Source organism: Salvelinus fontinalis, chromosome 14 (genome assembly GCF_029448725.1).
Source record: "Salvelinus fontinalis isolate EN_2023a chromosome 14, ASM2944872v1, whole genome shotgun sequence".
Classification (NCBI taxonomy): Eukaryota; Metazoa; Chordata; class Actinopteri; order Salmoniformes; family Salmonidae; genus Salvelinus; species Salvelinus fontinalis.
Window position 1 is genome coordinate 28,341,188 of NC_074678.1, and position 17,254 is coordinate 28,358,441.

The following is a 17,254-nucleotide window of genomic DNA, read 5'->3' on the forward strand; positions in this document are numbered from 1 at the left end:
AATCTCCACCCGGCACAGCCAGAAGAGGACTGGCCACCCCTTATAGCCTGGTTCCTCTCTAGGTTTCTTCCTAGGTTTAGGCCTTTCTAGGCAGTTTTTCCTAGCCACCGTGCTTCTACACCTGCATTGCTTGCTGTTTGGGGTTTTAGGCTGGGTTTCTGTACAGCACTTTGAGATATCAGCTGATGTAAGAAGGGCTATATAAATAAATTTGATTTGATATTATGTGTAGGTCTATGTGAGTTGCATGTTAAATGCAAGAGTCATGGATTTACGTAGGCCTACAAGACAATTACAGTAGGTATAGGGTAGGTTATGCTTTTATGTTAATATAATGAGGATTTGAGTGCCCAAATTTTGTCCCACCTACATTTTTGCTGGCCCTGTCATCAATGGATTTCTGCCTATGCCATTGGGTTTCAGAAGACATAAATGCAAAAGTGTCCCACTTTTTATGAATGATGATTATATGAATTTAGATGGATATAATAAGCATTGGGATTGACTTTTCTAAGCAAAATTATAACTTCTGAAATGTTTGACAATCTTTCAAGCTGTCAAAAGTCTTGCCCTCCTGTGACGTTTGTGGTACGAGTTGTTTTTTTCCATACAGACTCCTCCCCCAGAATCTTGGCCAAGTGGAAAGATGGCGTCGGTCATGGAGGGACCGCTTAGCAAATGGACTAACGTCATGAAAGGTTGGCAGTATCGCTGGTTTGTTTTGGATTACAATGCGGGTTTACTGTCATACTACACGGTGCGTATTTTCTTGTTCTTGGTAATGAATAAGCCGATAACCTCGTGGTGTCCGGTAGTATAAGTTACCAATACATTGCTTTTCAAAACCGAGTACTGGAGTGAGCACAGAGGCCTGTGTGCCAGGAGTTGGGTTTGGGAATCTCAGCTGGCAGAAAAGGGCAGCGACTTTCCGCGACAGATCCATTGTTGACCAATCATATCCATGCTGGAGGACCAACTAACAAATTAAATGCCAGTATTTCCTCTACTTCCTGGAATTCGCTAACAATAACTACGATGTGCGGTGATCTTTTCCTTGTTGCTAGCCTGCAGTATTTGTCATCATTGTATTTATCTAATTTTCATGTCAATGTTTTGCTGTCAGTTAGACTTACACTGTTGATAATTCGAGGCATTAAAAGCTACGTAGTATGAGTAATATATAAGCATGTCAATAAAGGGTGGAGGCAAGGTTAGCTACCTAATCATGTGAAAGTGAACACCCCCCCTGGTTGTTTGCTTAACTTGATTGCCTGCGTAATAATAGGATTGTAGAATTCACCGTTATGGTCTACTGTCACAAGAGTCAGAGTTAGCAGACATTGCCTAACCATGCCATCACTCTTGTTGATTTTTAGCTGATAAGCTTTGTCGAAGGCAGGTGTATCATTAATTGCACCCGTCATAAAGCTACATAAGCTGCTACCGACATTTCGACAGCCCCCCCACACTCAGTTGACAACCTAAGCCACTTGATTCTATCATTTTAAACAGCCTGCCACTTTGGTGGGTAAACTGAGGGATGAGGCTGGAGATATGTAACGATTGACAGGGCTATGTATGAGTTAAATATCTATGATATGTTAAAGGCAAACAAGCTACATAGTTTGTTTACAAACATTCAAATGAAAACAAAATGGCCTGATAAGGCATTATAGCAAAGTCAAGAATCATTGGGCATATACTCAGTGTCCAGTTTATTAGGTATACCACCCCATTCACGAAAATGGTTCGCTCCTACAGACAGTGAGTCAAGTGGCTTGTTATATAGGCATTGAGGTATTCAGCTACTGTTAGATTGAACTTTAGAGTGGGCAAAACAAGTGACGTAAGCGACTTTGAGCGTGGTATTATCGTCTGTGCAAGGCACGCTGGATCCAGTATCTCTGAAAATGTCTTGCCTCCTGGCCTTTTTCACGCACAAGTCTCTTACAGTTTACAGAGAATGGTGCGACAAACAACTTGTCAGTCCTTGTCACGGATGGGCTATTGCAGCAGATGACCACAACAGGTTCCACTCCTATCAGCTAAAAACAAGAAGAAGCGGCTTAGGGGGGCACGCGATCACCAACACTAGACAATTGAGGAATGGAAAAACGTCACCTGGTCCGACAAATCCCAGTTACTCTTGCGTCATGCTCATGGTAGGGTCAGGATTTGGCGTAAGCAGCATGAGTCCATGGCCTGGTGTCAAAAAGGCAGGCTGGTGGCAGTGGTGTAATGGTGTGGGAAATGTTTTCCTGGCACAAGTCAGGGTCCCTAGATACCAATTTAGCAATGTTTCCATGCCCTGAAGAATTCAAGCTGTTCTGGAGGCAAAGGGGGGTCCAACCCAGTACAAGATGAGTGTGCCTAATAAACTGGCCAGTGAGTGTATATGACCATGAACAGAAGGAACTTCATGAAAATATGATCCACTGTGTCACATCAAAATGGTTCTATCTCACAGGTAACCATAAATATGCCCATTTTACTGTCATTCGCGAAGATGGGAAGGTTTCACAAAGTAGGTAGGCTAAACTCAATATCTCAATCCCAAATCAAACTATCTGCTGAACAATGTGACCCTTCAGTGAATGACAGTAATAGGGGCACTTTCGGTTACAGTGTATGTCATCTATAGCCTGAGTGCTATCATGTACACTTCTTGGCACGCTGAACATTTGGCTTGACAATGACCAATGAAGTTGGCAAGAGCACAAACAGATTTGGGACCAAACTATGTCATATATGTATGTATGTGTGTGTGTGTATATATACAGCTATGCATGTGATACTTGCAGATGAGATGCAAGCACTTACAATTCAGGTTTGCAGCTATTTTTATCAGAGAATCTTGGCTTGCTATATGTATGAAGTTCCATGAATTTTCCACTGGTGAACTTGATAATGAATAAACTTAAACTTGGGGTGGAAATGTTTGTGTGAATGGAGTATGGGGAAATTATATATATAAAAAAATAAAGTGTGTTCTTGAAACCTAATTTGTTTTGTTTTCTTCTCTTCATTTTCAGTCCAAGGACAAGATGATGCGTGGCTCTAGAAGAGGTTGTGTGCGGCTCAGGGTAAGGACCTGGCCTGTTGTTCATCGTCTGCTTAGAGGGAGAGTTTGCACCAGCTAATTGAGTAGCTATTTTTCCTAACTAGCCTAATTATTTTCTTTTCTTTGTCTATACAATACACCGGGGGTCCACGTCCAGTACTGCAGGGTATCCACAAATATATATTTATAATAAATGCATTTTGTTTTACATACCTACAGTAGAAAAGAGGAGAATATCTTATTTCTCAACTCCAATTACACTCACTGGAGTATCTGACATCGGCACCTGCATCGCCGGGATGCCTTGGAAGGGCTCCCTGAGCAAGAAAAGGTTGAAGAGCCCTGCAATACAAGGCTATTAAATATAATCACTTGCTATATGTTTGTGTACAAATATTGCCACTAGATGGCAGTGTTTGATGTATTCTAATTGGACTCGACAGTTACAAAATAGGATTTTAATGTGGTGTTTCCTAAAGGATCCGAGCTGGCCCATTGTGTCTTGCCCTTTTTCCCCCTTCTGTCCTCAAGGAATTAAGGATACCTAATTTAGTAGCAAATGGTTCTTAGATCTGTTTGACTTTGAGCCAAATCAGATGTTTTACTTTTAAAGCTTGACAAATAGTTTGATTGAAATGTGGGAAAACTTGTTTAGCATATATTGTTTATCAAGTGTAGACGTATCATACTGTGTAGTTATCTTTGTTTAGTTTTTTGGACCTGTAGTTATGGCAGGAATTTGTGAGGGATCTGATGCAAAACCCAATGTCAGAACCTGTTTCTTTTTTGCCTAGAGACTGTTAGCAAGACCTTCAAAGACATCACACATAGAAATATCTACATACAGAGTAGCCTTGAGAAAATAACATTGGCTAGATTCTCTTCGATTGTTGGAGGTTTCATGCCAGCAACTACATTTATAATCTTCTTTTTCAGTCAGATGATAGATAATTCAATTACAGAGACATTTCTCATGTGTTTCTTCAGTTTTGTGTGCTGGTTTTAAAGGGATACAAGCATGTTATCTTCAGTACTATCATACTACTGTGCTATACATTTGACTACTTCCAGTAGTTAGTATTTACGATTCCCCTCCTTAGCTTTAGACTAAGACAGTACTGTGGATTTTACTTATGGCTCGTGGAATTTTCTCCTCAGACAGATACGTAGGCTAAATGCACACCACATGTATAAACACACATATCTTAGTCTACATTATTTATAGTCTTAATTCCACTCATGGTTAGTTGAACTCGCGTTCCTCATTTTGTCTGCCTCTGTGTGAAGCCGACAACCAGGGCATTGTCTTTTAATGAGTCATCACATAGTGGTTCTAATGTGATAATGGACGCCTACACCTCATCAGCAGTACATGGGAAGTCTTAAAGTAACTTTCCAGAGAAAATCTCAATTTCAAAGTTAACACACACTGTTAACACACACCCAAATAATGTTGTTGACTCATCCTATACTCGTATTTGTGGCCAAAGCATAATTTGGAGAAAGAACACTTCAAAAGCCCCACCTCAAACTGACCGTTTCAAAAAAGCTTGCTATTGCCTCATAGAGGATGATGTCATCCTTCTGAGGAGGATGAGGTGGCCAATCAGCAGTCTACTCGCATGAATATTTTGAACGACCAGTATACGCCCACACCATTCCAACACAGAAAGCTTCTTTTTAACATGATAATAGTTACACATTTTTGTAAGGAAAACTATTTCACTCATATTGTAATTAATTATAGGTCCTATTTAATATACATCTGGAAACACTGGGCAGTTACTTTAATGCAGATTTGTGACTTATCAAACATGTTTTATTTAAATGGCATATGCTTATCTTTTAATTAAAACATTTTCAGGTTGGTTTTGACTGGCAGGCATGTTTGAGATATACTGTTGCAACGTGCCATGCTACAGCCATAGCTCTGCAATGTTTTTCCTTCCTTCCTTGCTGCTGGTCCCTAATGTCTCTTCTCTACCCTTTCTTGCCTCTGACTCCACCCAGACACCCCCTCCTCTTTTCCTCCTTCTCCTTGGTAGGTGTGTGATAGAGTGAACAAGAGAGAGGGATGGTTACGTCTCCTCTCTCACTGCCTCCTCTTCCTTTTTGCTTTTCCAGGGAGCTGTAATAGGAATCGATGATGAAGACGACAGCACATTCACCATCACTGTGGACCAGAAGACTTTCCATTTTCAAGGTTAGTCTCTTGTTCTTTTCTTTCTCCTCCTCCTCTCCCTCACCTCCCACTTTGCTCGCTTCCCTGTCGTTTGTAGTGAATCCATCAATGCTGCATACTGCCGGCTGCTCACATGTAGGCTCTATTTGTAGCTTGTTCTCTCTCGCGCGCTCTCGCTCTTTCCAGCCTTTTTCTTCTTAGTTTTTAAAGGAGGATTATTTTGTCGGTGCCCTAACACCAGCAGACACACACCACACGCGTCGAGCTCTAGGCATTTGAATGGCTAGTCGTCTAGAGGCTAAAGCAAGATCTATTCCACAGCAAGATTCCTCTGTAATGGAAAGAAGCGAAAAAGGCTGTATTTAATTATTTTTTTGGAGATTGCTTGCATTTTCTACTGCCTATGGGAATAAATAAATACTGCTGAGCTGCACTGCCAATCCACACCCTGAACACTTCAGAGACAGGTCTGGTTCCCTTCCCAGACCCCTCTCACCCCACCCGCTTCCTCCGGCCAGCAGCTGCACCGACCATTCACCCAGCGGACCACTCTCCTCCAGGTCTCTAACCTCCTTCACCCTGTCACCTCCATCGCTCCCCCCACACAGCCACCACTACCTCCACCGCCACCAGCATTCTGTCCACGGTGGACCCATTTCGTCCACCTCCATGCCCTCTCCTATTGCTATGTTCCGAAACTGTATGCTGTGGCTCTACAATAGGAAGGGTAAGGAGATGCATGAGGTTTGCATGCTGGCCTCTTGTCAGGTCGAAGGGCATGGCTCGGTGAAGCATTGGTTGTAACCTTTTGTTACACAGGCATTTGTGTTTGTTTTTGTAGCTGGTTTGATTTTCATGTTTAATTTTTTTTAATGTATAGTGGTTGTTTACCATGGAAGAAGTATTGTATGGAAGAAGTATCGAATGTTAAAGGTATCTTTAAAAAATATATTTTTAGGCTAAGTTTAAAGAAACAATATTATGAAAGATTGTTTCTAAGAGGTGCTTTGTGAGGTCACCAGTGTTTATTGTGATTGTTGAGGTTGGTGAATTCTATGATATTATTATCGGTCTGATTCAATTTGATATTAATTTCATATCAAGTTGGTCGAGTTAGAATTCTATGGTCATAACCATGTTTTCATTTTGTCTTTTGGTCTACTTGCTCAATTATGCGTATCCAGTCAATTTTATCGGAGTTCACCTTTTAAAAGATGCACTTGTGAAAAAGGATGCTCCTCCAAATGATTCCTATAAGTTGGAAAGTAATTATAAGATTACGTGGAAAAGATGGGAACGTCATAGCCATTTCACAACCCATCTATCACCCAAGCCTATAGGAATTGTTTTTAATCACCTACATCACAACAAGGGACATACCAATTTGCACTTGAAAATGTTACCGAAGATGTATGGGCTACTCTCCCAGATGTTGCCTGCTGGAGAATCATTACTGTTGTATACATCCTTGTAAAGGATCCAGCTGATGTTACACACATTTATTCTGGTGTGGTGCTGCGGCAGGCAAGCAGGGGGGCTGTGTCATCGGAGGAGGACTAGAGCAGAGCATGGGTGAGGTATGGGGTGGCCACAGATGAAGGCTGCGGAGAGAGTGAGAATTTGTATTTCTATTTAGAGGAGCATCCATAATTCATCTGTCTCTTCCTGGCGGAGCATCAGAGCTGCATGAGAGGCCGTCAACTTCCCCCCCACTTCCAAAGAATACCTTGTGTGCTAAAGAGCTCTACATGGCCCCATACAGACAAAGCTGTTTAGCCTGGGAAACTGCTGAATGCATTGGCCAAGCCCACGATGAGCAGGTCGCCTGTTGTAGAGAGGGTGTCTAGTGGTTCTGGTAATGTATGACATACCCAGTCTTTGGAGTATACAGTGGGTCCTCATTTACCGTGGCGCGGTATGCTACGGCGTGTTACAGTGCATGACATCATAGTATTTATGTTAGCCGTTGTTGCCGTTAATGCTTGTTTGAACCAACAGAAGGAATCTTTGAGGGCATCTTTATGAAGCTTGTTGGTGCTTGCTTCCTTTTCCAAAGAATACTTCAGAGGTCCATGCAGGCCAGACGTTTTGATTGCAATAACCTATCTGAAAGAGCGTATTCTAAGGTTTTTAAATATTCTAGTTTTTCCCAACAACACAAAAATATTGCCCAGATGGTCTCTGTTTCAAAATATAACGTTTTGCTAGAATAACCTCCGCTCCATGCGTAGCCTACTAGCAACAATCAGCAAATACCTATTTGGGAAAAATATCCTTTCTATTTAATTCTGTTGTATTCCATCATATTATTATAAAATATACACTGAGTATACAAAACATTAGGAACCCCTGCTCTTTCCATGACATGGACTGACCAGGTGAATCCAGGTGAAATCTATACTCCTTTATTGATGTCACCTGTTAAATCCACTTCAATCACTGTAGTTGAAGGCGAGGAGATGGTTAAAGAAGGCCGTAAGACAATTGAGACATGGATTGTGTATGTGTGCCATTCAGATGGTGAATGGACAAGACAAAAGATTTAAGTGCCTTTGAACAGGGTATGGTATTAGGTGCCAGGTGCACTGGTTTGAGTGTGTCAAAAACTGCAACGCTGCTGGGCTTTTCACGCTCAGCAGATTCCCTTGTGTATCAACTACCACCCAAAGCATATCCAGCCAATGGCAGGCCAGTGGTCAAAAACGAGTCTTTGATAGGGCTATGACAGTAATTGGATAACTGTGACATTGACGGTTTTGGGTCAAGACCATCATGAAAATAAAATAAGTCAAAACCATTTTAATAAAATATGCTAGTTAAAAAACATATGTTTTAGCAACTTTATTTTAATATAGATATACCTTACCCATAGCCCATAGTTAACTATTTGATTATATGGTATTGTTTTGCTAACTTAGTCCTTCTATTAAACTGTATACATCGCCTCCTCTTTTCGACTATCTTTTGATGCGCTCCAATCAGCAAATCCGCTATATACATGGATAGGAGAGATTCTTTGAAGGTCAATTCAGTTCATTGAAGATGGCGTGGGGTAAAAAGTGGGGATTGGGGCTAACTATAATACCTCTACTGTAGATCCTATGGGTGGAGGTGGATGGGTATGCATTTTTTCATTGTTACAGTAAATTGGAGGAGTGAGGTGATAAAGATGGCTCTCGTAGCTAAACAAATGTAACAGCTAACGACGATGGAGAACCAGATGACTTGGATCAGTCTGTTTGCAGAATATGTGCAAAAAGCGTACCTATGAAGAATTCCAGAACCACAAACGGGACACCAATAAATGGCGAGAACTGGCAGACAGTCTAACTTCTTATGTAGGAATGGTGCCCTTCAGAGTGGTGAAGAAACCCACCTTCATAGAAATGCTCTGTAAATTTGACAGTTAACAGGGAGAAAGTCAATATTTCTCTCAAATAGCGGTCCTTGTTCAACAAGATGGAGGTTCAGACGGCTAAAGGATGTCTTATAATATATATATATTTTTATAAATAATAAAAATTGTATTTGCACTGGTCAAGTGTAGATATGACTGGACACTTAAATCCCACTGTTTGGAAACAACCTACATGGCGGAATCCCACACAGCCGGCAACCTGGCTGACGTCCTGCGTTCGGGCTTGACTGGGCCCTTGACTAAAATAAACTGTCCTGTATCACCACAGACACTGGGGCCAACATTGTGGCAACTGAACTGGCCTTGGCTAAATTGCTTTGGCCACAATCTCCATCTTGCTGTCACCAACGGTGTGAACAGCGAGAGCACATGCACAGAGGTCGGGTTCTAAGCCTATGTAGAGCCCTAGTGAAGGCCCAGATGGAGCTGAACCTCAAATCACAGCCTCATTCTGGTGAGAAATTAAGTTTAATCAGCTATAATAACCATTTATTTATAGCATATTCAATGTTAAAAGAACAAGCTATGCTATGTGAAATGATTGTTCATGTATAATTATGTTATTCAGATGCCCTAGGAAATCAACAAACAAAGTAGGCATATTTCCTTGAATCATTCAAGGGCGGGATCGCGGACAGATTAAACCTAATCCTAGACTAAATTGCACTTTTAAACTGGACTAAATGAGATTGCATTTCTCAGACATGGTTTAAAATAGTCTGACTTGCCCTAGTCTAGATTTAAAAAGTCTGGGTTCCAGAAGGATGATTTAGAGCTAGATCTAAATAATGGCTTAAATTTAACCTGGACAGAGGCAGGTTTAACTTCAGATTAATGGATGTGTGCCCCCAGATTGTTCTGGGCAATGGAGGAAGATGGATTAACTAGACAATTTCATTGATGATCAAAGAGCACCACCAAGGCCAGACAGAAGGGTGCTTATAGACAGGAGCAACCCACTGAATGATTTTGATTAAATCAATTTCCGTGACCTTTTACGTATGTACTAAGAAAATGCAGCTGACATTTGTTTGCTTGAACCAAGCCTTTCATCTGACTCTTTGGGGAAGGCCCATCCTTCCTTCCCTACAAGTTCTGATCACCTTGAGGTTTATGGCTGCTGTAACCTTCTATCGTGAAACAGGATATTTGTGTGGCGCAAGTGATCTGACTGTATGCAGAATAGTCCACAAAGACTGCAATGCTATATGTGAACTGAAAGACAATTACATAAAGTTCCCTGATGCTGCTGCCCAAGCCAACGACAAGTTAGAGTTCTATGAATATGGGAACTTCCCACATGTAATTGGCTGTATAGATGGATATCACAATCCCCTCGTGTCCCTCTACAGCAGATGCCGAGGAGTGTAGGAATCTTAAACTGGTTCTCAATAAATGTACACAGTGTGGGCACTTCCAATTTGCAGTTCTCCAACATTGTTTCACGTTGGAAAGGGGCAACTCATGACTCAAGGATTTTCCAAAACTCCTCTTTGTATGCTCAGCTTGAAGGAGGACAACAGAGTGGAACCATATTTGGTGACAGTGGGTATGCACAGGTTAACTTGTTGTTCACCCCCTAGAGCATTGGGCCAGTAACCAAAAGGTTGCTGGATCGAATCCCCGAACTGACAAAGTAAAAATCTTTCGTTCTACCCCTGCGCAAGGCTTAACCCACTGTTCCCCGTGCGCCGAAGACACGGATGTCGATTGAGGCAGACACCGCACCTCTGATTCAGAGGGGTTGGGTTAAATGCGGAAGACTCATTCAGTTGTATAACTGACTAGGTATCCCCCTTTCCCTATCTTCATGCAATAGGACCTGAGCAACAACGGAACAACCAAGTTCATATCCTCACCAGAGGTGTAGTGGAGCGCAGGTTTGGTGTATGAAGAGTCATTTCCAGTGTCTCAACCATATTGCGCTTTCAACCTAGAAAGATGCTGAATTGTCATAATTGCAACAGCAGTGCTTCACAATTGCCTCACAGCATGGCTGCCCAGATCCTGGCATTGAGGATGACCCAGATGTTCCCATGATTGAGGCAGACAATGACAGAAATGGACAAGTCTGCAGAGATAATTTTCTCACAACAAAGATGGCTTAAGGGATTGAAGCAAACAATAGCCAACTCAACATGAAGGATTTGCATCTTCATATCATGCTCTTCTTTTAAGTACATTAGATTGTGCTTATGAAATTCCATGGCCAGTTTCTCATGCATGCTCAGCCTCTTTTGTCTTTGTCCTCCAATCTTCCCTCCTGGCTGCTGCAGATGTAGGGGGCTGACCTTCATCCTCTTAAGAGAAGTCTCCTCCAAACTATGGCGATCATCCGCCTCTAGAAAATAATTACATTGCTGCCTTAGAGAACATTAGTTCTTCAAGAGTTAAGTTCATTACATTTTTATTATGGGAGTGCAAGAGATGACTGACATTACATATTTTCTGCAGTCTGGGGATGGCACATGTTGAATGAATGTGTCCTACCATATGAGGATTGGAACGGTCCCCCATCTAAACTGTCCAAATGATCATCATCTGGGATACCTTCCATTGGTTGCTGGCTATCAATTATCCCGGTCAAGTCCCCCAGTTCATCTGTCTCTGGTCTTAACAGTCTTGAAACACTCCCTACGAGTAAAATAATTTGTCTTTAACCTCTACCGAGCACCTACCCCGGGTCCGGGAGCACCCCCCACCCCTCCCACACTGATTAGCATCGCTAGCATAGCGTCACAATTAAATAGTAGCATCTAAATATCATTAAATCACAAGTCCAAGACACCTAATGAAAGATACAGATCCTGTGAATAAAGCCACCATTTCAGATTTTTATAATGTTTTACAGGGAAGACACAATATGTAAATCTATTAGCTAAACACGTTAGCAAAAGACACATTTTTTTTACTCCAACAGTTTTTTCCTGCGTCAGTAGCTATCACTAATTCGACTAAATAAAAATATATATAGCCACTAACCAAGAAACAACTTCATAAGATGACAGTCTGATAAACTATGCTATACCATAAATATGTTTTTTTTTTTAAATGTGCATTTTTCAGGTATAAATCACAGTTCTACATTGCAGCTGCAATCTGAAATAGTGCCGACGCAGCCAGAACAATTACAGAGACCAACGTCATATAACTAATTACTTGTCTTAAAACATTTCAGAAAAAATACACAGCGTGCAGATATTGAAAGCCCAACATCTGGTGAATCCAAACAATATTTCAGATTTATTAAATGTTTTATAGCGAAAACAAAATGTAGCGCTAAATTAGCATAGCCACGCCAGCCAGAACCAGCTGGGCGCCCCCGACCAGTTCACATGCACGACAGATATATGAAATAACATCGTAAATTGGGTCTTACTATTGCTGATCTTTCATCAGAATGTTGATCAAGGTGTCCTTAGTCCTGATGAGTCGTTCAATCCATTCATAATGGCAACTTTCCCTCTTCATTTAGCATAGGTACTGGTCGACTGGCACGGTTCTGTCCAAAGTAAAAAAACTCACAGAACGGAACACGGCAAAACTCCCGAAAAAATTCAAATAATCTGATTAAACTATATTGAAAAAACATACATTAAGATGATATGGTCACATGTATCAAACAAACTTAGAGACGGAGATAGTTTTCATCCGTAACGGCAGCAAAACAGTAGACAATCGCACCTGCAAATCGAGCGATTCAGAGAACCGGAAGTTGTCGGTTACGCCAAAGAAATAGGTCTTATTTCACGTCAGTACAAGATAAACAAAAAATTTCTCCTCTGACGTCCTCTTGACACCCAGAGGAAGACGAATGAAGTGTGTTTCGGGTCATAGGTGGCGTGACCATATATAGGCAGAGCGTTGAAGCGAGCATACACATCTTGCATTCTTCTTCTTGGTCAGGGAAAGTGCTGTCAAATGACTTCTGTTTCACTCAGAGACAAAATTGAAACGGTTTTAGAAACTATAGATTGTTTTCTATCCAATGGTATTAATTATATGCATATAGTAAGAGCAATAATTGAATAAGAGGCAGTTTAATCTGTAGAGGAAATTATGCTAATGCGAAAACAGCACCCCCAGATTTTTGTTGTTCCACAGGACCATAGAAAGATGAGACAATATAGCAATTATATTGCAAATGATGTATAACATTGTTTGTTACATTTCTATCACACATACATTTAGGCCCCACTGTTATGCAATAACTAACATTTCAAAGTGACTCTGATTTGTAAAAGTGGGCCAACAATAAATACAGTATCTTACATGAAGCTGTTGTAGCGTCCTTTTGTTTACTTTTTCATTTGAATTCATTACAAATGGTAGTCCAGGCATTCTTCTCGTTTTCTGTTGAATCAGGCTGTTTTTTGTCAATAATTGGGTGGTTTGACACAATTCGCTGAAGATTGTTTTTATATATATTTTTTAAGTAAATAAATATTTTACCTCCGTTCAGTGTTTGTTTTAGGTGACTTGCTCCAATTCCACACGATGCTTATGTATTAGTGTCCCATCCCTGGTTATTGTAGCATCCTCAGATTAGCACCAAGTGCACATCGTTAATCTAATCAGGCTTCACAAAGATGAATTTGTTAGTCCTTATTTACCTTAACTGGGACTCCTTAATCTAGAACTAATACATCTGAAGTTAACATCTCAGGAAGCATTTTTAAAATCCGGATTCATTTAAGTAGAACTAGCTTAGTCCTGACTTAAATCTAAATCAAATCACATTTTATTTGTCACATACACATGGTTAGCAGATGTTATTGCGAGTGTAGCCTAATGCTTGTGCTTCTAGTTCCCGCAGTGCAGCAATATCTAACAGGTAATCTAACAATTCCACAACTACCTAATACACACAAATCTAATGGAATAAGAATATATACATTATAAATGTATGGATGAGCAATGACCGAGCGGCATAGGAAAGATGCAATAGATGGTATAAAATACCATATATGAGATGAGTAATGCAAGATGTATGTAAACATCACTATTAAAGTGACTAGTGATCCATTTATTAATGTGGCCAATGATTTCATGTCTGTATGTAGGCAGCAGCCTCTCTGTGTTAGTGATGGCTGTTTAACAGTCTGATGGCCCTGAGATCGAAGCTGTTTTTCAGTCTCTCGGTCCCAGCATTGATGTACCTGTACTGACCTCACCTTCTGGATGGTTGCGGGGTGAACAGGCAGTGGCTTGGGTGGTTGTTGTCCTTGATGATCTTTTTGGCCTTCCTGTGACATCGAGTGCTGTAGGTGTCCTGGGGGGCAGGTAGTTTGCTCCCGGTGATGCGTTGTGCAGACCGAACCACCCTCTGGAGAGCCCTGCGGTTATGGGCGGTGTAGTTGCTGTACCAGGCGGTGATGCAGCCCGACAGGATGCTCTCGATTGTGCATCTGCAAAAGTTTGTGAGGGTTTTAGGTGACAAGCCAAATTTCTTCAGCCTCCTGAGGTTGAAGAGGCGCTGTTGCACCCCCTTCACCGCATTGTCTGTGTGGGTGAACCATTTCAGTTTGTCAGTGATGTATACGCCAAGGAACTTAACTTTCCACCTTCTCCACTGCTGTCCCGTCGATGTGGATAGGGGGGTGCTCCCTCTGCTGTTTCTTGAAGTCCACGATCATCTCCTTTGTTTTGTTGACATTGAGTGAGTTTATTTTCCTGACACCACAGGAAAGTGCCCTCACCACTTCCCTATAGGCTGTCTCGTTGTTGTTTGTTATCAAGCCTACTGCTGTTGTCGTCTGCAAACTTGATGATTTGAGTTGGAAGTGTGCATGGCCACGCAGTCATGGGTGAACAAATCAATTCTGTCCACGAAACTGCGCTTCAATGTTGCATTACCGAAGGCTCATTGTATTTTCACAACAAAATAAGCCTTTTTTATTTTGCCAATCAAACTCTACTTAAACCACTGATTATACTTCAATAATAATGATAATCTAGAAAATATTATGGGAATCCTATGTGTGTACTACACTAGAAAGAATGATTTGGAGGATAATTTGCTTGTTTAAAAAAAAAAGTGGGGGAAAAAAGTGAAGAAAAAAAAAAGCTGTGGATTGTTTTTAAATCGCAGAGCCTGTCGGAAGGCAGCGGATTCGGTAAATAGGCTACCTAATAGATTGAGTCAGTAAAAGAGAGGCCGAGCCAGGCATGTCACAATATTTAAAAAAATACAGTACAAAGCAATTGGCTATTGCTGTAAAAAGAAGACGATGAGAAGACAGATTTGTCTTAGTTATAAAAATTCTCAATTTACAGTAACTGAGCAAACAGTTAATGGCACTAGCAGAGCATATCCCTGGTGAGTGTGCATATTCACTGTCTTTATCATTGGTTCATTGTCACTTGAAAGTTGTATTAAAAAAAGAATCTATAGAAAGGAAAATAAATATTATTAGCCTAAATGATGAATATCCATTTTACTCATCACATTAGGAATAGAATGCTTCATATTTTTTGGGGTGAAAATTAGCTTCCCCAACTCACGCGCCGCCTATGAGCAGGACAGTGATGCCTAAATGCGCAAATGTTGTTCCTTTTCTAATGCTGTGCCCCCCCCCCCCCCCCCCCTCCATCGAGTACTCAAAGTATTAAAATAACATGTATCCACCAATCCAAAGAGGGGAATAGGTGAGAGTTTGAAAGCCCGCTCCTCCTCTGTGGACAAAGAATCCCATTGTTGCTCTGTCAGACGGGCTACAATTTTGGTATTTTATTAGGATCCCCATTAGCTGTTGCAAAAGAAGCAGCTTCTCTTCCTGGGATCCACACAAAACACTATACAGAATGACATAATACAGAACATCAATGGACAACAACAGCTCAAAGACAGAACTACATTAAAAAAAAAATGTAAAGGCACATGTAGCCTTCATATCAATGCATACACAACTATCTAGGTCAAATAGGGGAGAGGCGTTGTGCCGTGAGGTGTTGCTTTGTGTTTTTAAAATCAGGTTTGCTGTTTTATTTGAGCAATATGAGATGGAAGTAACTTCAATTAGGGCTCTATATAATTATATTTGCTTTCTTGAATTTGTTCTGCATTTGGGAACTGTGAAAAGACCCCTGGTGGCATGTCTGGTGGGATAAGTGTGTGTCAGAGCTGTGTGGAAGTTGACTGCTAACAATTTGGGATTTTCAACACAATGTTTCTTATAAAAAGAAGCGATGCAGTCTCTCAACTCTTAGCCAAGAGAGACTGGGATGCATAGTATTTATATCAGCCTTCTGATTACAATGAAAAGCAAAACGTGCCGCTCTGTTCTGGGCCAGCTGCATCTTCACTAGGTATTTCCTTGCAGCACTGGACCACACAACTGGACAATAATCAAGATTAGTCAAAACTAGAGCCTGCATGTCTTGCTTTTGGAGTGTGGTGTCAAAAAAGCGGAGCATCTCTTTGTTACGGACAGACCTCTCCCCATCTTTACAACCATTGAATCCATATGTTTTGACCATGACAGTTTACAATCTAAAGTAACGCCAAGTCATCTAGTCTCCTCAACTTGTTCAACAGCCATACCATTCATTACCAGATTCAGGTCAAGAAATTAAGCAATGATTTGTACCAAATACAATGCTCTTAGTTTTAGAGATGTCCAGGACCAGTTTATTACTGGCCACCCATTCCAAAACAGACTGCAACTCTTTGTTAAGGGTTTCAGTGACTTAGCTGTGGTTGCTGATGCGTATATGGTTGAATCATCAGCGTACATGGACACACATGCTTTGTTTAATGCCAGTGGCAGGTCATTGGTAAAAATAGAAAGAGTAGAGGGCCTAGAGAGCTGCCCTGCGGTACACCACACTTTACATGTTTGACATTAGAGACGCTCACATTAAAGAAAAGTTCTATTAGATGGTTCTGAATCCACGATATGGCAGAGGTTGAACAGCCATAACACATGTTTTTTTCAACAACAGTTTATGGTCAATAATATCAGACTGCACTGAAATCTAACAATACAGCTCCCACAATCTAATTATTATCCATTTCTTTCAACCAATTATCAGTCATTTGTCAGTGCAGTGCATGTTGAGTGTCCTTCTCTATAACGTGCTGAATGTCTGTTGTTAATTTGTTTACAGAGAAATAGTATTGTATTTGGTTGAACACCATTTTTTCCAACAGTTTGTTAAGAGCTGGCAGCAAGCTTATATGTCTGCTGTTAGAACCAGTAAAGGCTGCTGTACCACTCACTAATTCCACTGGGTAGCGGAATTACTTTGGCTTCCCTCCAGGTCTGAGGACAAAGATTTTTAATCTGAGTCTAGAGGAAAGTATGAAAGATAGGAGTGGCTATGGAATCAGCTACCATTCTCAGTAGCTTTCCATCTAAGTTGTCAATGCCAGGAGGTTTGTCATTTATTGATTGATAACAATAATTTTCCCACCTCTCCCACACTAACTTTACAAAATTCAAACTTGCAATGCTTTTCTTTCATTATTAGTTTTTTTCTGCATGACAGTTCAGTACAACATTGGTTCCCAAAGACCCATAAAAGAATACACAACTACTTGTACCTTGACACAAATGGGGTATGGTGGCCGACAACCTTACAGAGTTAGTTC

The 17,254-nt window shown here is 41.0% G+C and overlaps 1 protein-coding gene across 4 annotated transcripts in view; it reads left to right on the forward strand.

Moving 5' to 3' along the window:
* Positions 1-606: 606 nt before the first annotated feature.
* Positions 607-17,254, forward strand: part of LOC129810566 (oxysterol-binding protein-related protein 9-like) — a 49,519-nt gene continuing 32,871 nt past the window's right edge. For 3 of the 4 annotated variants that reach the window (XM_055861200.1, XM_055861201.1, XM_055861203.1), the window contains exons 1-3: positions 607-757; positions 3,033-3,083; positions 5,186-5,264. In XM_055861200.1, coding sequence (XP_055717175.1) covers positions 647-757; positions 3,033-3,083; positions 5,186-5,264 — 241 coding nt within the window. In that variant the 5' untranslated portion in view covers positions 607-646. Of the gene's footprint in view, positions 758-3,032; positions 3,084-5,185; positions 5,265-5,716; positions 5,804-17,254 lie in introns of those variants that run through there. The other variant, XM_055861205.1, reaches the window with a different exon arrangement.